The 20032-nt window shown below is 36.6% G+C and overlaps 1 protein-coding gene across 1 annotated transcript in view; it reads right to left on the reverse strand.

The window, feature by feature from the left end:
• Positions 1 to 513: 513 nt before the first annotated feature.
• scgn.S (secretagogin, EF-hand calcium binding protein S homeolog) overlaps positions 514 to 20032 on the reverse strand; it is a 30962-nt gene continuing 11443 nt past the window's right edge. Inside the window, exons 4-11 of the mRNA XM_018269525.2 lie at positions 14621 to 14710; positions 13783 to 13839; positions 9787 to 9864; positions 7475 to 7530; positions 6484 to 6529; positions 5200 to 5259; positions 4419 to 4487; positions 514 to 1050 (exon numbers count right to left, since the gene is read on the reverse strand). Coding sequence (XP_018125014.1) covers positions 922 to 1050; positions 4419 to 4487; positions 5200 to 5259; positions 6484 to 6529; positions 7475 to 7530; positions 9787 to 9864; positions 13783 to 13839; positions 14621 to 14710 — 585 coding nt within the window. The 3' untranslated portion in view covers positions 514 to 921. The remainder of the gene's footprint in view (positions 1051 to 4418; positions 4488 to 5199; positions 5260 to 6483; positions 6530 to 7474; positions 7531 to 9786; positions 9865 to 13782; positions 13840 to 14620; positions 14711 to 20032) is intronic.

The raw sequence follows: 20032 nt of genomic DNA on the forward strand, positions 1-20032 counted from the left end.
ACATTTAAAAGGAAAGCACAGAAAATTTGTTTTCTATGGGTTTCTAAATCTTCCTCACTCTGCTAGTTAATCCCGTGAAGAGATCAAAATCCTGCTTTGATGTAAACATTGGTTTTTATATAGGATCTCAAACCACTGCAGTCTTAATACACTGTAAAGATAAGAAGAGTTTCAGCCACATTGCTTCAAAGAAAGTAGTAGTTTTATGAGTACAGCTCATAAAATTCCCATTGTATGTTATTGACAGGGTCACATCTTGCCGTGCCTTTATCACTCCTTATACAGAATCATGTTCAATTCAGCAAATGTTTACCAAAGTGCGAATGTAAAAAAGGAACAAGACAGGCAGCTTATAAGCAAGATGTTGGTCTGTTCATGTCAGTAAATATAGAGACAACAGACTTGAACTTGTTTAGGGAGTTTGCTGTGTACAACCTTGTGCAAAGTTCTTGTGCACTTCACTAAGTCATTCAGTTAATTCTAGGGGATTGATTAAAAACAAAAAGTAACTGATTTATCTTGTAAAAACAGACATTTTATTGTTCCACAAAGAAAGCAAATTTGACAGCAACATAACACATGCACCTTCAATATTTTGGTACAGTTGATCACAGTACTCTAAAAGCTTTGCAACATTTACTAATTAAGAACATTGTTCCTGACTTTGTAATCATGTTTCTATGTTTCTAAGCATTTTATAAGAAGGAAAACAGCCTTGACATTTTACATTTTACAAACACACTATCTGGACCCTTCAATGGCTTATCACGTGTTCCAGACATTTCTGCAATATTCATGCATATGAATATATATGCTTCCATCAATCATCACTGAGACACAAATCATTAGCAGAACATGGCTACTTTTAAACCATTATGTCCTGACATGAAAAAGAAGTGAGTATAATATCCTGAAGTTCAATCATGGGTTTGATTTTAGACCAAGGCACAGTGCCAGTTCAGACTTCTGGATTTTCCCATCCTTGTTGACATCACAATGGTTTAATAGGATCTGACGGAACTTATCGAGGTCAACACCAGTGATGCTTGGCTATGGGAATAAATAAATATGGTCATTTCTTTTTTAAGAAATAAGCATTTGATACATTAAACAAGGGAAAGATAAATGGTATTGTATGTTAATATTTATGTCCACAAATACAATTAATAACTGTTCTAGTGGTTTCTTCTGAAAAAATCTCTTCTCATGAATGAAAGCCAATGATGAATTTTTTGATCCAACAGAGATACATTCTCCCAACACAGTTTTTTTTGGTAAGGTATTGGATCAATTATATTATACAGGTATGGGATCCATTATCCAGAAAACCAATAATCCAGAAAGCTCTAAATTATGCAAAAGATGTCTCCCACAGACTATAATTTAACCAAATAATCCAGATTTTTAAAAATGATTTCCCTTTTCTCTGTAATAATAAAACAGTCACTTTTACTTGATCCAAAATAAGATATAATTAATCCTTATTGGAAGCAACCCCAGCCTGTTGGGTTTATTTAATGTTTACATGATTTTATAGTAGACTTAAGGTATGAAGATCCAAAACTCAACAAGTACTCTAGAGGGGTAATTTATGATGCTAAAACAGAGGCAATTGGTGCATGCACTGACACAATTTGTCCAAAGACACTTATGGGCAGATTTACATATGGTTGAATATCGAGGGTTAATTAACCCTCGATATTCGACTGCCGAATGTAAATCCTTCTACTTCAAATATCGAAGTCGAAGGATTTACTGCAAATAGTTTGATCAAATGATCGAACGAAAAATCGTTCGATCGAACGATGAAATCCTTCGAATCGTTCGATTCCAAGGATTTTAATCCATCGATCGAACGATTTTTCTTCGACCAAAAGATTGCTAGGAAGCCTAGCTTATTGGAGGCAAAACCAGCCTATTGAGTTTATTTCATGTTTACATGATTTTCTAGTAGACTTAAGGTATGAAGATCCAAATTATGGAAAGATCCCTTATCTGGAAAAACCCAGGCCCTGAGCATTCTGGATAAAAGGTCCCATACTTGTATATATTATCCGGAATTAATGGGAATTGAGGTTTTTCATCATTTGGATCAAAAAAACTACTGCCACAAAATGCTACCAATATGGTTTTATTCAATTTAGTTACCATCAAGTAGGTGCTGATTTATTACTACAGAGAAAATAGAATGGAAACCATTAAAGAATACAATACTGTTTTTAATGGATTCATTGGAAGATGAGCTTCCTGGAGGTCAAATGGTGAAATTTTAATATTTTTTGCTTTCATGCAATTGCACAAAAGTAACACACAAGACTTAATAAATTTGTCCTATAGTGATTTTTATTGGCCTTTTCACGGATGCAAGGATAAATAATATAAGTAGCATTTTTAAAATATGGACTAAAATGTTCGAATTACACTTGAGGAGTGGACATGTCCTAATGATTCTTCCCTAGAAATGCTGTAGGGTGTGTGTTGTCAACCGCAACTCTGCTGTGTGCTGCCTATTCTCCAGCACAAAGCCTTGGACATCACCCAGCAGATAGCATGACAATGAAATAATCATTAAAGCATTAAAAAGGCCAACTTTTATAGAAACAAGCCTTCTATTGTAAGTAGTATATAATACAATGACAAATACTTATTTTTGACTGTAATGTGGTAATAAACTGTTACATTTGATACTTATTGACCAATCAGCAGGCAGCATTTACTGTTTAGCTATTTTAATATAATTTCTTTTAGCATAAGTTAGAGGTTTGTATTCTACTTATAAACATAGCTTATTTCTTACTAGTTCTATGTCTATAGAGCATCAGTGTGGCATGGTCTGTGGGCCTGATCGAAACTGCTAGCAATTATTATTTTACAACCCTGCTAAATTGGGAGATAATAACAGGCCAAAGAAGTATTGTATATACCAGTGCACTACCAAAGCAATCCATACACTGAGGGGCCGATTCACTATCTTCGAGTGAAGGACTCGAAGGAAAAAAACTTCGAATTTCGAAGTGTTTTTTGGGCTACTTCGACCATCGAATGGGCTACTTCGACTACAACTACGACTTTGAATCGAAGGATTCGAACTAAAAATCGTTCGACTATTCGATAGTCGAAGTACCGTCTCTTTAAAAAAAACTTCGACCCCGTAGTTCGCCATCTAAAACCTCGCAAACTCAATGTTAGCCTATGGGGAAGGTCCCCATAGGCTTTCCTAAGTTTTTTTGATCGAAGGATATTCCTTGAATTAAAATCCTTCGAATCGAACGATTCGAAGGATTTAATCGTTCGATCGAAGGAATAATCCTTCGATCGTTCGATCGAAGGAATAATCCTTCGATCGTTCGATCGTACTATCTGCGCTAAATCCTTCGACTTCGATATTCGAAGTCGAAGGATTTTAATTCCCAGTCGAATATCGAGGGTTAATTAACCCTCGATATTCGACCCTTTGTGAATCGGCCCCTGAGTGTATCAATCCTTTTTAAAGATGAATATACAGTACTTCAAATACAAGTGGAAAGGAGAGCACTCCAAAAAGCAGGTTAACTACTAAAGTGAGTATTTTGGGCCCAAACATTTTTCAAGTGTAACAGTGAATAGAACAAAGTGGCTATTTAAACCTACCCTCATGCCACACATCATTTGCATAACTAGTCCAAAAAGGGTGGGTTTAAATAGCCACTTTGTTCTGTTCACTGTTACACTTATTACACCAGTTTGGGGCCGAAACATGTTGTGTCAGATAGTCTGAAATAAATCTCACTTTAGCAGTTAACCTGCTTTTTGGAATGCTCTCCTTTCCGTTTGTATTAGAAGTTAATAAAAGACAGAAGAATATAACTGTATATTATACATTAAGATATATATATTATAATTTTTTTCAATTTAATACTATATATGTTTAGACCCAAAACATTTCTGTTAATCAAATGATTCAGTTTTTTCGAAAATAAGATTCTTTCATATGATACTTAATTTGAATTTGAAAATCTGTTGCTTAAGGATTCATTTTGGGGGTATAGTTTTCCGTTACGAGCAGGTAGGGGCACTATTATCTTTGTGAGTGGCATCAGTGCATGGTCCATTTTGCATCTATTTAAGCCACTTGCACTTGTAAATAAGCCTTTTTTGCATGTATTTCCAGAGTAAATCTTATTCACTGAACTGAGCACATTGTTTTTTAGGCAAAAACAGAGTTTTTATTTTGATAAGGCTATTGTTTTATACATGTCCATATATTGGATCAAAGTGCACTGTTTTGATTAAATCAGTTATTCACATGACTCATGCAGTTTCCCTGGTAATCATAGCGGTCACTACCCAAGCCATTGATATTATGCTTTACATCCTGCTGCTGTTATGTGAACATGTTTGAGATTGGCACCATGGCCAGCTGGCTCAGCTCTACTCACCTTCACAAGTTCCATCATATCTTTGACAAATCCGTCTACTTCTGGGCCCTCTAATTCTCCTGTTTTACTCTGCAAAAGTACAAACAATGATCTCTATTAATGACTTAAATCAACTTAAAGATTTGGATAGACATTTAAATGATATTAACAAAACCCCAACAAAATAGGAGCTCCTAAAACTCGTGTCTGTTCCCCTCTGAACCACTGGTTACATTGATGATGATGTACTTCCTCTTCATTCACCTCTAAATTGTGGGCATCATAAAATACATTTTTTGGGGGGGGGGTTATTTTATTTACTTCTATATAATTTTGCAGGAAAGTTCTGATGTCCTGTTACGTCAAATGTAGAAATCTGCCACTGATCAACAATGCCAACCTTCTATACTGAGACTCTTGGCACTTGGATCAATTCCTTGTGAGGCAACTTCGGACAACTTCGGAAAATGAAGCATTCTGAGTGCCATCCTGCAGTCGATTTACATTCTAGCCTGCGGGAAGGCATTTAGGGGAGATTAGTCGCCCGAAGAAGAGTCGATTTGTCGCTGGGCGACTAATCTCCCCCAGTAGCCTCGTCTGCCACCACCCTTATACAGCACAAAACCCCAGAATCGAAATGCTGATATGCTCACTTCCATATAGATTAGCTAATTATTTGTCACTAATGAGAAACGATTGTTTTTAATATAGATATTTTATCTATGGACTTGTGCAATGTATACAAAATCCATGCCCTTTATACAAACAGAGCTGCAGATAATAGATGTGATTTGATACTCACAACATCATAGTGTGCAAAGATGGTTTCAAAGTCTTTCTTTCTGTCCTCTTGGCTACTTGCCTAAAAGAGAATCACAGATCAATAGCTACACTAACAGATTGAGCGTTATGTCTTCTAAACGTAGTTTTTAAATAAAAGGACTTAAATAATTAATGCAAAACTTTCCCAGGTTAAGATTGGTGGCCGGCCTGATCAATACCAAGAACCTAAAATAGTTCAGATAATAATTTGATATTAGTTTATCTAGGTAATTCCTCTTAGCTTGAAGAAAACAATATATGTAAAAATAGCAGCTCTCCAACCATCTGGACTATCATGTATATAAAAGAATATGCCATTGCTGAATTAGGCATGCGTTAATACAGGATTTTTGAGGAGGTTTAGAACAGATTACCTAGTGACAAGTTATGTTTATTACTACTTGAAATCATTTTAATTAGTCAAATACCGTATACAGTAGGGTTGCCACCTTTTTAGTTCCTGGAAACTGGGCATGGGGCGGATAGCACCTGGGGGCAGAGAGGATGGCATCTGGGGGCGGATCAGCAACGTCGGGGGCTGACTGGTGATGTCGAGGGCGGGGATGAAGTCATTAACTTCCTTCAATGTCCTGTCCGGATTTCCTAATTCGGAAATCCGGACAGGCACTTTTTACACAAACAGCCCTTCCAAAAACCGGGCGGTCTGGGTGAAATCTGGACAGGTGACAACCCTAATCAAATACAATAAAGGAATAAGAAGAACCTCTTTAAACTGTCCAGTGAGCAGACTGCACAAGATACTGGCCTTTCATAAATGTGTGACACTGGATGCGATGCTAAATATAGATATAGATTATTTTTTAAAAAAACATGAACAGGGAATCTAATATAACAAAAGCAGGTTTCCACAGTTAATTTCAATTTGAAACAACTGGCACAATTAGTATTTATATGGCTGGTGTTGAAAAAAAAAGGACAAATGCAGTTCAACAGATTAATATGCAGTTTATCTACATAACATGGTTCCTTTCTCAAACGGGTCAGTTATGTCCTAGGCAAACTTTTTTTTTTGGGGGGTTTTCAATTTTTTTTAAAGTTGCTGAGCATTAAAAATTACAAACAGAATGGGATTTTGCTATGTTGAATTTTTTGCTGATCAACTTTTCAAGCTTTCAACACAAATTTGAATTTCGATAAACAGTGTGCGGTTTTTTATCAGCTCAAGAAATATGTGGCAACAAAAGTGTATTTTCTGAAAGATTTCTGTTTGCTACTTAATATATTGATGTTTCATACGACTCACATCCATTTTGAACTGAAGAAGGAAATTTTCTTGTAGAGCCAGGATCCTTAAAGAGAAATAATATATTGATTATTATCATTATTCTGAGCTCTTTTCTTTATATTGAATGCATCTATTATATATAATGGCTCATTAATTAATTCATGGGTGACCCTCCAAAACTGCATGTGGCCTCAAACAACATGCATTGTTGCCATTTATAAAATGTACTTATAAATGCTCCTTGCACTTGCTCGGGCTGACATTGGGCCGTCCAGTCTTCTCTGATGAATAGAGTGCAAGTGCAGATACTGATTCTGGGGAAGCCTGGAATTACAATATGTCTGAGCATGGTGGTAGTTCAAGGGTTCAAACAGTGGGTTGTGCCAATATCTAATATCAAGTAAAATGCAAACTAAGGCTGTTATTAATGCTGTCCAAAATGGTTGGCAAATTCTAGCCCATGTTAGCCCATGTTTTGCTGCGACACATGCAACTGCATCAGAGAAAATAATGTACCTACCATTATTATAGCTACATCAGAGCTACGTGACCTGTATAGCCTTCAGCCCTTGCTTTTATGTGGTCACATAACTCATTGGTGACATGTAAAAGTTACGGATTGGGGTACATTAATTATTATATAAATGCCATGTTTTAGCAAAGTCAAGGACATTTTTGTTTATATTGAAATAGTTTAAAATATGTTTTCCATTCATGTACAGTTCTCTGTAAAATAGAATATTCTATTTTAACACCTATACATATATGTACAAAGCGAGAAATGACAAGGTTACCAGCAATGAAAAGCATTTAGTCTACAGTTGTAAAAGTTTATTCACTCTCAACAATACACTGTCACAATTGTCTTTTCTCCATATAAAATAAAAGTTGTGCCAATAACCTTTAATAACGTTTATTATTCTCACTGGCTACCTACAAGTGCTGACGCAAATACACTATATAACCCATAAAGAGCACATTACAAAATTATAAATGATAAAATACGTACTTTGCCAAGTCATTCAGGTCTAGCCGGCCATCTTTATTTTTGTTGAACAGTTTCATCTGAAAGTAAAGAAATTTGAAAAGCATTTTGTAGTGTTGTTAATTTCAAAATACAGGTTAATATGTAATTATGGGAAATTCAGAAATTTGCAGGTATAGAGAAAATGTATTAATTCCCCATAGCAGCTTGGTTTTTCTAGGTTTGCATTTAATGAATATTTATAATTTTGCAGAATTGTATTACTATCCAGCCTGTCTTATCATACATTCTTTTGGTTGTTATGGAAGATAAAGACTCATCTTAATATGTGCTAAATTGCACAGGTGGAATTGGCAGTTGCAACAAGTCAGCTACAAGCTGTACAGTCTACTTCAAATTATAAGATTATAAAATGTTATTGTTGCAATTTATCACATAGTCAGTGTTGCAACATCAGGTGGGCACCAATTGTCCTTGAATAGTTCATAATTATTTAATAAGGGAAACAGTGACAAATTCACGTCACAGTAGTGTAAGGACTCATCCTGGTGGTCTAGTGGGCCTCTGCCGGGGGTGCCTGCTGCGTGCATCTGCTTGCCTTTGCTGCCGGTTCTCCTATGGCGCGCCCGGTTTTACATGATGACGTCATTGCGCATTGGCGCAAAATTCAAATGTATTTAAAGGGGCTTTTGAATGAAACTCATTGCCCTTTGTTAGGTCTAACTTGTTTAGTTCCTGGGTGCTTATTCCTTGTGAATCCTGCTTGTTTATACTGGTTTTGACCCTTGCCTGCCTGCCATATTATTCTGGACTCTCTAATCCTGATCCTTGCCTATCTGACCTTGCTTGAACTTTGCCTGAACCGACCGGGCCTATTCCGTTTGGTTCCTACTGAGTTGTGGACTTCCTTCCAAATTCCTTGGTAAACAATTGTGCCCCTTTGCTCGTCCAGAACTCTTGCTTTGCTCAAGTGCACAGAATACACTATTTTGGATTCGGCTGAACCCACGAATCCTTGGCGAAAGATTCGGCCGGATACAAACTGAATCGGAATCCTAATTTGCATATGCAAATTAGGGGCGGGGAGGGAAATCGCGGAAGTTTTTGTCACAAAACAAGGAATTAAAAAAAGTTTCCCCTTCCCTTGCATATGCAAATTAGGATTCAGATTCAGTTTGTATTCGGACGAATCTTTCGTGAATTAAGGAATTAAGACCTGCATGTCCTGAAGACTGTGATTTTGACTGCAGAAATGTTGCCCCACTGGTGTATCATATGATTTGGTGTTGATTTTATGTCTGTGATGGTTCATCCTTGTGCGCAATTTTTGTCCTGTTTCATCAATGTATATGCCTCCAGTAAAGCACCTAGTAAATGTAATCATGTATCCCACATTGGATGAAGAACACGAATATTGGTCCAGAATGGTGTATACTTTTTGTGTATTCGGTATAGCAACTTGAACTTTGCACAGGATTTATTTTACATCTTTTGCTGGGAAATGTACCAGCTTTAGTTGTTTTGGGAAGAGCACTTCTTACAATCATTTTACTCAGATAAATTGGTGGTCGATAAGACAATAGAGGTAGTTCAGGGAATATTTGTATCTGTATGGAGCATGGGTTGCAGGTCTCGGCTATTTTTCTACTAATGTTCAGTTGTAGGTTGTAGGTGACTACAATAGGTACCCTGTTGTTTTCTGTCTTTTCTTTGTAATCCAAGAGTGTGTCTCTGGGTATTTGAGTTGCTCTGTGGATTTGATCATCAATAACCTGCGAATGGTATCCCTGAGTTTTGTATTTTGTATTTTGCCTGACGAAGGGGCCCTGGTGTTCCGAAAGCGTGCAATTTATTTTTATTGTTAGCCAATATACTGTAAGTATCACTTCTACAATACTTTTTGTATTTGTTTGTTTTTTTATTTGTTAATTTAGCTACTGGCTAACACGGTACCACCGTTTTTGTATTATTGAAAGGTTAAATAAGGGGAGCAAGCATTAAAAATCACATCCAATTCATACGACAAGTCAAGATCTCCAAAATAGTATTTCTGGGATGAATCTTGCAAAATAGGGCCGTGCTTTCAAATTGGGGTTAGCGGGCAACTGGGAATGTGTTGAATAGATTTGTTCCATTTTTCCGGTCTGGGGAAACCCCACATTATCCAGTAATAGGTTTTACTGGTAGCAAAGTCACAATATCTTTATAAATCACAAATGTTCTATACACACATCAGCTCTGTTAGATTTACAATATTAAACACCATCAACTTTAAATAAAAACAATCATTTATATAAGCACACAGAAGCTTAATTGCTACAATAATTGGTACTTGCCATGGTGTCTGTATACTCATCCAATTTGTCACCTGTAAAATGTTTCTTGTGCTCTAAGAACAGATCTTGCAAGAAATTCTGAAACAACAAACAAACACAACACACAAGTATTTCCTTTATTTATTTTTATATATGTTGCAATACATTTAAAGGAACAGTTCAGCGTGAAAATAAAAACTGTATAAATAGATAGGCTGTGCAAAATAAAAAAATGTTTCTAATATAGTTAGTTAGCCAAAAATGTAATGTATAAAGGCTGGAGTGACTGGATGTGTAACATAATAGCCAGAATACTACTTCCTGCTTTTCAGCTCTCTAACTCTGAGTTAGTCAGTGACTTGAAAGGGGGCCACATGGTACATAACTGTTTAGTGAGTTTGCAATTGATCCTCAGCATGCAGCTCAGATACAAAAGCAACAGATATGACCCATGTGACCCCCCTTCAAGTCTCTAATTGGTTACTGCCTGGTAACCAGGGTAACCAGTCAGTGGAAACCAAGAGAGTTGAAAAGCAGGAAGTTGGGCTATGTTCTGTTATGTTACACATCAAATCACTCCAGCCTTTATACATTACATTTTTGGCTAACTAACTATATTAGAAACATTTTTTATTTTGCACAGCCTATCTATTTACCCAGTTTTTATTTTTACACTGAACAATTCCTTTAAATGTCCTTTTGCTAAGTGACCATATGCCTCTTCATAAAATGTAAGCTCAGTTAGTGGAGTAAGTGGTGAATAATGATTCGCTGTGTTTTTGTTTTCTTACACATTTACACAAATTGTCTTTTTGTGAATAAGTATAGATCAAAAGGGGGTCAAGCCTTTTCATCATCAGTGAATTATTGTAGCCCCATCCTCAGTTATGCAAAACTACCCCTGGTATCATGTTCCCTTTAACCATCTGGAAAACCGAAACTGGTTAAGGTGAGAAGGGCTGAAAGGAGCTAAAAAGCCCTTCACAAGCAATTACATGCAAATTGAACCCTTTGAAATCAGAAGGTATTTACTTGTCTTCGGGGGAGCGTTTGATGCTGGTTTTCATGAGGTTTTAAAGCCTATAAAGTCAGAAATTCAAGGTATTTAAGCATATAAACTCAAAAAAATTCAAGATATTCATAAAAACTTGACTCAAGGTCTTTTTAGATCAGATTTTTTCGAGTTCAATAAATAGTAAATTAGCCAAATTTTTGGATGGGTGTTAGGTCAAGCTTGTTTCTGGTAAAATTGGATCAAATTATATACTAATCAGCCTTATACTGTGGCATCTATATTATATATATTCAGTATACTGGGAGTGGGTCCCTAAGCTCAGTAAGTGACAGCAGCAAAGAACATGTGCAGTGAATCAGCAGAAAAGAAGATGGGGAGCTACTGGGGCATCTTTGGAGACACAGATCTTTACTGCTAAAGGGCTGTGGTTGACTTGGGCTGGCAAAGAAGCCAAAAACATAATGTACATTTCTGCCCTACTTTAGTTAAGCTTTAGTTCTAGTTAGAATATACTTTATACATTATACAAATATGCAATAGAAAAGTAAATCAGACACAAGTGTTTCATACAAAAGTGAGATTTATGTATACTGCCAAAATCCCAGCTAATCTACTAATGTCAGTTAGCATCACACCTTTTGTCCATAAACAGGCATGGGACCCATTATCCAGAATGCCCAGGACCTGGGGTTTTCTGGATAATGTATTTTTCCATAATTTAGAACTCCAAAGCTTAAGTCTAGTTAAAAAAAAAAAAAAAATTAAAATTCAATAAATCCATTAAGATTGTTTTTAATCTAATAAGGATAAATTATGTTTTAGCAACGAAACAGAGATTTTTTTTTTCTAAAAATTTGAATTATTTGATTAAAATGGAGTCTATGGTAGATGGTCCTCCCATAATCCTGAGTTTTCTGGATAATGGGTTTCTCTCCCTCATCTAAATAGACAAAAGGGACATTGAGGGATATTGATTTAGAAATGGCTCTGCTGCATGTTGTTCTACATTCTTCCTCCAAGTCTGTTGAACTCCATTTATTTTCATTTGCTGATGGTTTCTAACAAACAGTGCACAAAGCAAACAGTAATAGGTCCTTTGGGCAATGTGCTTCTATTCCAAACAAACACATTAATTGAATTATAAGGGGTGTATACAGTATAGTATGGTAATGTAGTGTAATTTGATTAACCATTGCAAGTAGCACACCTGCTTTAGATCAAATATATAGATACAAATGCTACACATACGCTAATTAGAAAATATGTATTTTGGTGCTGGCTGCACAAAACACACATCCTCAGGGGATTTAGTGACAGAACTGGGCACTCTTACAAAAATAAGTTTGGTAATCATATGATTATAATTCTGGTTTTCATTACTTTGTCTTGATCGTGTATACATTCTTTAAATGGTTCATTTAGAAACGCAAGTACGAATTGCTAAAATTAACACAAAATTGGCAGTAAGAACAGAGTTTGCAACTAGGGGGTAGACAAAAGAGGCACATGCCTATGAAGCCTATGAGACAAGTACTCTTTCTGTTTGCCTGACCCTAATTTAGGGTCCAGGTGAAATGGCAGATGGATCTTTGTTGATTACACCACCCCCTGCTCATCACCCTCCTGTGGGAACCGGGTGTGATCTGCAGATTGTCTTGGATTCCCCAAAACACCAGTGTTTGGTGCAGGGTTCATTCCTTGGGGCATACGTCTTGTTAAGTAAGCGCTAATAGGCATGCTCTTGTTCCCCTTAGCGCTCTAACACTTGCACTCTGAGGATCAGTAAATTACTTTTGTTATCTTTCATAGTTTTCATAAATGAGCCATTGCGAGCCTTTGCCACTATTTATTATTTACCATCTACCATTAGTGGCTTCAGTTCTTGTGCAAAGATATGTGTGACTGGGGCATGGGGTTCAGTACAATGAGGTGTACAGAAGCCCAGGACTTTACACCTGGCCTCTTATAAATCGTGGCTATGTGTACTAGTGATGTGCGAGTCGAGAAAAACTTGACCCACACCAGACCCAAACCTGTGCGCACCCACAACTTCTGCCCTCCATTTATAGACCCGTGCCAGCCTGCCCACCAATGATGTCACAAAAGGAGTGGGGCATGCACACGCCTATAAAACTGTAAGTCAGCTAGTGTAAGGTCACGGGGAGAAGAGCTCAACCTGCACCCGCCCGCGACCTGCAAACGGCACAGTGGGCCTGCACATCACTACTACTACTTTTTTATGCCAATGAAATTGCATAGAACGAAAGGATGTCTAAAAAATGCCCAAATCCTGCCAGAAAACACTAATAACAATGCAGATGCATCTTAGGGTATTATTTACAAACAGTTTTGCACAGCATGCAAAATTGTGCATCTGCTGGTACAGAAAGACCGGCCTTACACTGGAGCTGGAGCCTTGACCACATGCAGACCTGCATCCTGCATTATTACTTGTTCAGACTGTCTACTCAACCCAGTCTACAGCAGCTTTACTCACAACCCAATCCACTACTTACCCCCTTTCCCTAAAACCAAGAAGTGATATCAGTATAAACAAGTGACATCATCTGAGGGTAGAACGAAGAATCAGGAGCTCGGAGAGCTAAATTAAAACACTACCTAACCCAACCCAACCCAACCCAAGTTGGACAGTACTGAAACCTGCACCCAACACACATGTGTATTCAACAACTTCATCTGGCTAATACAGGCACTACACTCTGCAGGTACCCACAGCTACATGACCCACTGCAGCTAAAAAGCTGCTTAATCTGCTATTTCTATCCCCTGCTGATGATATTAGTGATTGCTTTTCTAACATGCCAAGTATTTCAGTAGTCACCTTTGTATTTAAGAAGGTTGTTAATATTTGTGACAATGATGTTCTTTATAATTGAGAATACTTGCTTATCAACATACTGTTCCCTTACTTTTCTTACAGCTAATAAAGTATTTCTTAGGTGGCTATTGGGCTGTTTTAAATTGGCACATTACATCCTTACCCTGAGCTCCATGGCGGAGATAAATCCACTGCAATCCTCATCAAATTTCCTCCAAATCTGGAAAACAAAACATTTTCATTTGTTAATAGACACTAGACAGAACAATAATATCTAATTAGTTCATCTTAATAGGGAACACAGTGTTCGTTTACCAGAAAAGACTGATAATTTATCTTATTTAAACATTTGTTGAAATGAAATATATTGTAAATGTTTTTATTTAAATTTCACATTGATTAATTTTTCAGCACACATTCTAGAGCTATTGTAATTGCACATGTTGGAATAATGCCTTTAGCCTCTTCGAAAGTTCGAATGTCAAAAATTTGGAAAATTCAAGTTTTTTTTATGAAATCGAAATTTTTAGTGAAAAAAAGTGAATTTTTCGAGATTTATTATACCTTGAGGCCAGCAAAAGTCAGAATCCAAAAATCCTGCATCTGAGACCTGCTGAGGTCGTATATAAGTCAGTGGGAGAAGTCCCGAAGATATCCTGATCTGTGCTGGGTTTCGTGTGGTTTTCGGGCAAAAACATTTTTCATGGTTTTTACGAATTCTTCGGGAAAATGTTTTGATTAATAAGGGCAAATAACCCGTGCGGATTTGGTCAGAGTATATTTAAAAAAAATAATGAGATTAATTCAGATTTTGATAAATAACCCCCTACAAGAATGAAGATCCCATACCTGTACTTAATCCTATACAAAATGTTTATATTTATGTTTGCTGTTCCATGCGATCGTGAACAACAAGGTGTTACAGCTGGTCAGTCATGAAAATGAAAGGAAAACAATCCAGACCTAAAGGAAATAAGCTTTTATTGCTGTTTTGCCCATACCCGCATGAACTCCACGCTGTTATCCAAGGGAGTTTCTCTGCGAAACAGCAACAGAAAATTTTCATCTTCAGGCAGAATCATGTTTGCAAGCTGGATAATAAAAAAAAGAATCAGTTTAAAAATCAGCAAAGGAAAGAAGTAGATTGAGTTATGAAGAGAGATTCCAGTACATTGGACTATAACTAAGGGAAGGCAGCAACAACACAATATGTTTAATGTAGCAGCGCACTATTTGAACAGCTCATTGGTGTCAGCTGTTACTGCCTCCATCACAATGTTTTCTAGGCAGGAGTAATGGTGTGATGGCACAAACAATTTTCATACTAGGGAGTCTCAATCTCTACCTACTGCAACTGTATGAACTATGTACCTTATCCTAATTTAGCAAATGTGCTTTTTAAACATTTTAATGATTAAACAGTATTACAATATTGGGCTTTTCTATTTTGAAATCCTATTTGGAGTATCTGAAACATTGGAAGGGAGGAAAGATGAAGAGGGACAGTCTGAAAAATTATTCCATGCAGTAATTGTAACGATTGGTCTGTGAGTAGGAATTTATGCTAATTGGTGAAGGCTCTTTGAATCGATACCAATCTCTCTCCCCCCCTTTTTTAAACATGCAAATGAGATACCTATACCTACTTTAAAGGGGAAGTACACATTTTAATTACTTTCCAGCTGCGACACAGGGAGGGCCCATTTACCAAAGGTCGAATTTCGAATTCATGTGAATTTTTTTAATTCAAATATACTCACAATTTGACTGGGAGGTTAAGAAAAAATTCAAAAGTCTAATTCGATCGCATGGTTTCAACCCAAAATTTCAAATTGTATTAAATTCGTAAAATTAGAATGTGTGAATTTTGAAACTCGAAAATTTGAATTCAGTTTGAATTTACTATTCGACCCTTGATAAATCTGCCCCAGAGTGTTGTGTTGTGAATTAATATACTACACTATATAGTTTCCTGATTTCTCTGTTGCCATAGGTGCTTCTACTTGAATATTGTGGAGATTTTACACTGCTGCATATTGTATATTTATAGAAATTTAAAAAACTGCCTTATAATTTATCACCTATGATTTTTAAATATTGTTCAACCAACTATAGGAGCATTTGATTGTTTGTTGTACTTTCACTTGCTGGCCTTTAGTTTTTTTTTTACAATTCATTCATTTTACATAGTAATTTACTACTGCTATATTTTATTATTCATTCAAATACCTTTGTACCTCAGGCTTATAGTCTAACACTGGAGCTCATATTTAAAAGCCCCCTTTTGTTCAGTTTGAGTTCACTTTTGTTGGTTGTGCAGGAGAACAGCTGCCCTTGTTTATTCATACATCCTTCCCACCTCTTCCAATGAAAACCATTACTAAGCAGAAACATCTGCCAAGATATTAAAGAACTAAAACACTTATCCTGGCATAATAATCCTTTTAACAAACAGTTTCTTATTTTTGACTAACTCTATTTTACAGTATAGTTGATGTTAAGCTTACATGCACATAATATTACCTGGGCTAATACCATAAACACAGTAACAGTCAAATATTGAGACCAGTTATTTCAGTACTTGACAGAATTGGCATTGCTTAGTGGTTGAGGGACCCAAAGCAAAATCCAAATGTAGAGCAATTTTTCTCTGGCAACTTTCTAACTTAAAGGGGAACTCCACAAAAAAACAAAACTTTTTGAAAAGCAACTTTGCAATGTACATCAATTTAAAAATATGCAGACTTTTCATGATTTTTAATGGTTTCTGACAGTTCCCTAAGCCTAGTCCCTTGCTCTTCAGCTGATCTGTCTGACTACTTTGCTGAGCTGGCTGACTACTGTTACTTTGTACCAACAGTCATCTGTCCTTAGCCTGCATCCTCCAAACCCCACAATTCCCTGCACACATGATTTCAATAAGGAATGGAACATCACAGTGCAATGCATTGTGGGTTATGTAGTTCCTACATGCTGTCTGTAAACTATGGAGAAGTTGTTACAATTTGTAACATCAGTTTTTAGTCCCTCCTTCCCTGCCAGGATTTCAAATGATGCAGAAAGAGAAGAACTGTTAACCAGCTGGATTTCAGCATAGAAAATGGTATTTATTCATACTTTTTGAAGAAACTGAAAACTGTGGCCACATTTTGAGGTGTCATATTAATTGTGATGAAGAGACATTAATCACTAAAGGATTGTTTACCCCTTTATACAATAGCTAGCAGGCTACACAGGAAAGGTGTGCTTATAAGTATGGAGCATGTTGAAGGCTGACAATCCATTATATGTTACCAGAACAGAGACCCCAAGGGTGCTATTTATTAAAGTCTGATTTTTTTCTGGTCTGACTTTAAAAGGGGAAAAACTATTTTTTCTTAGGAAAAAAAACTCAAATTTTTCAAGATTTAACCTTGATGATGCTAAAAGTCAGAATAAAAAAGTACTCCAACTCAGACTTCATGTAGAAGTCAATGTTCCCATTTTTAAGATATCATGATCTGTGCTGGGTTTCGTTCAATAATACTAAAATTTTGTGGTTTTGGGTGAGTCAAAACCGAAAAAGCGCAGGTCTCGGTGACAAATCCGACAAAAATTGTACGATTCTGATTTTTCCCAGATTTTATTGAGTCTTTCCCCGAACAAGAAATTTTGGTGAAAATGTATTGATAAATGGGGGGGGGGGTCTGTACGGATTTGGATAGAGTGGTTTTCAGAAAATAGTGAAAAAAAGTATTCTTTATTCCGTCTGAAGGAACATATGAGGGACCATCTTTGGGAGATTAAAAAGACAAGTTTGAAAGGTCAAGTTGGCAAAAATTTCCAAGCTCTGTGTGGTGTTTGTCTATATAGGCAATGAAATGGACCTTTGTTACAAGGGAAATCGAAAAAAAAACATGCAAAAAAAAATACTTGACGATACCTTTCCATTCATTGCTATTGGAATCATGCCAATCCTGTGTAATTGTGTAAAGATATGCAGTGATTTTCTTGTGATTCAACTGCTGCAAGTGTTTTACATGCAGCGTTTCCAATAGCAACAGATTTAAAGGGTATTTTTGGGTGCCTTGTTGCCATATGAGAGGTGATTTCCCACAGGTGACAAAGTTCCTGTGTTTTATTGCCTTTGAGGGAAGTGAGCTTACTCCTAAAACCAGTAAGCGGCACTGATTGCTCCTCGGGAACAAAGTGCACCATATACTTGACCTGGGTGGCCTAAATTCTGCATTGGATGTGTACTCATTTTAATTAGTTCTATCACTATTTTTCTCCTCCAGCTGAAGCAACCAACCCTTTAGCTATAAAGACTTTGAACTCTTCTCCCTGGGACAGATCTTAAACAGTCCATGTCTATTTGTTGCAGAGCAGCCCTTTAAAGGGTTATATATTCATAAAAATTTGCATAGCACACCCTTAAGTGTATTTTTGTTGTGTATCAAGGCTGTGTGTGACCAGGCTAAAACTGCTTGTAGTGTGCCCCATACCCCAGTGTACCCGTGCAACTCACATAGTTCCTCCAGGGGGATAGTAAAGGTTTCAGAGTTTTCATACACAGTATAGATAAATGAACAGCGATGAATCAGTTTCACAGGATAATTACCCTCTCACTAGGTAAGATATCCAATATTACCGAAGAGCACTAGGTCTTGGGAACCCCAACCTGGGTTCTTGTGTCTTGGTGCCCGATATGGTCCTCTTCTCACCCTTCGGGGACTTGACACCCTATCTGGTCCTCAACTCACCCATGAATCCCTGATCTAGTGGCCCAAACACCACAGGGTCCTAGCCCCGCTAATCCTCCTCGTTGGAGCCATGGCTGCTCACTAAATATCCTGAGCTCCCTTTCACTCCTAGAGCGACTATCATAGAGTTAACTACTACTTCTGTCTAATGCCTGATCTTTCAGAAACCAGAGCCCTGGTCCTGTGGCCCCTCACTGGGAGGCACTGTCCCAGGGGGAAGACCCTGAGCATGTGTATCCTTTACTATTTATACGGTTACACACTGCCATCTAGTGGTGGCTACTCCTGAGGACCCATAAACCTAGCTGGCCTGGGGAATATACAGGACCACATTAGGTTGTCACACCTGAGTAAATAACCTGAACCTCAGGGTCCCTACATTTGATTTGAAAAAAATTACATAAAATTTAAGGTAATTTGTTATACTAATTTCTGAAATATTTGCATCTCTATGATAATCCGTTGCAATTTCGAATTAGGAAATAAAAAAAAGTTGTGTTATTTGGCCAGGATTGTAATGAGTCATCAATAAATAGATCGTTTTTTGCATTATAAAAATTGCAAATAATGTAATGAGATGGTACATTTGTTCAATATAAATTTCTTCTTGTTTTGGTATATCCCAAACAATAAATAAGCATTTTCCAAGCATTCCCAACCAAACTTCCACTTGATTTGACTTTGATTTGGGCCACATTTGTGTCCATATGTGACCAGGATCTGGTCTGGAAACAGCTGCAGAAATCACATTAAAACATGCTTATGCTTTTCTCTCTGTCAATTAGCAAATGTGGACTTTGTTCCTGGTCTTGAATATAGGTAAATGAGAAAATATCATTTTCAGAGTATACATAATACACAGGGATATGAATGCAGATATAGACAAGGGGTTTTCTTGCAACCCCTGGTAATAATCTCTAGTTTATTAAAGGTAAAGTTGTTTAAAATAAGTTTGCTTTTTCGCTAGGACTATAAGAAAACCTTTTATGTGTGTTGGCCTTTTAGGGGGAAATTTATCAAGGGTTGAAAAGTAAATTGAATTTAAATTCATATTTGAATTTGAATTTTCAAAATAATTTTGTTGCCAAAATTCACACATTTCAAATGTGATATTTATCACACCTCGATCATGGAAAGAGTTCTAATTCGAATATTCACCACCTAAAACCTGCCAAGTTCATTTACAAGTCAATGGCAGAGGTCCACCATTTGAAGATGTTAATAGGCTTCCTGACATTCAAGTTTCTTTCGGAGGAAAATTTGATTCGTATTTGATTCGTAATCGTATTGTATTTGCCCAAAAAGGCAAAACACATCTGCAAATGGTTAAAGGGACCCTATGGCAATGCCTTTTACATGAATTTGACTTTTGAGGTTTAAGTTGGAGTATTGTCTTATTTTTTGCTGCTTTGGGGGCATAATAAATCTTGAAAAATTTATGTTTTTTTCTCTAAAAATTCTAGTTTTCTTAGTAAAAAAAATAGAATTTTTAGAGAAAAACACAACCTTTAGGGGTCTATTAATTAAGTGGGTAATTTATCAAGATTTGAATTAATGTCAGGATTCAAATTTTTTTTACACAAAAGCTCACAAATTTGAATTATATTTTCAAAAACTCAAATGTCTGGTATATTAAGCAAAAAAACCTCAAAAAAGTAAATGTAAAATAAT

The sequence above is a fragment of the Xenopus laevis genome, chromosome 6S (assembly GCF_017654675.1).
Source record: "Xenopus laevis strain J_2021 chromosome 6S, Xenopus_laevis_v10.1, whole genome shotgun sequence".
Lineage (NCBI taxonomy): Eukaryota > Metazoa > Chordata > Amphibia > Anura > Pipidae > Xenopus > Xenopus laevis.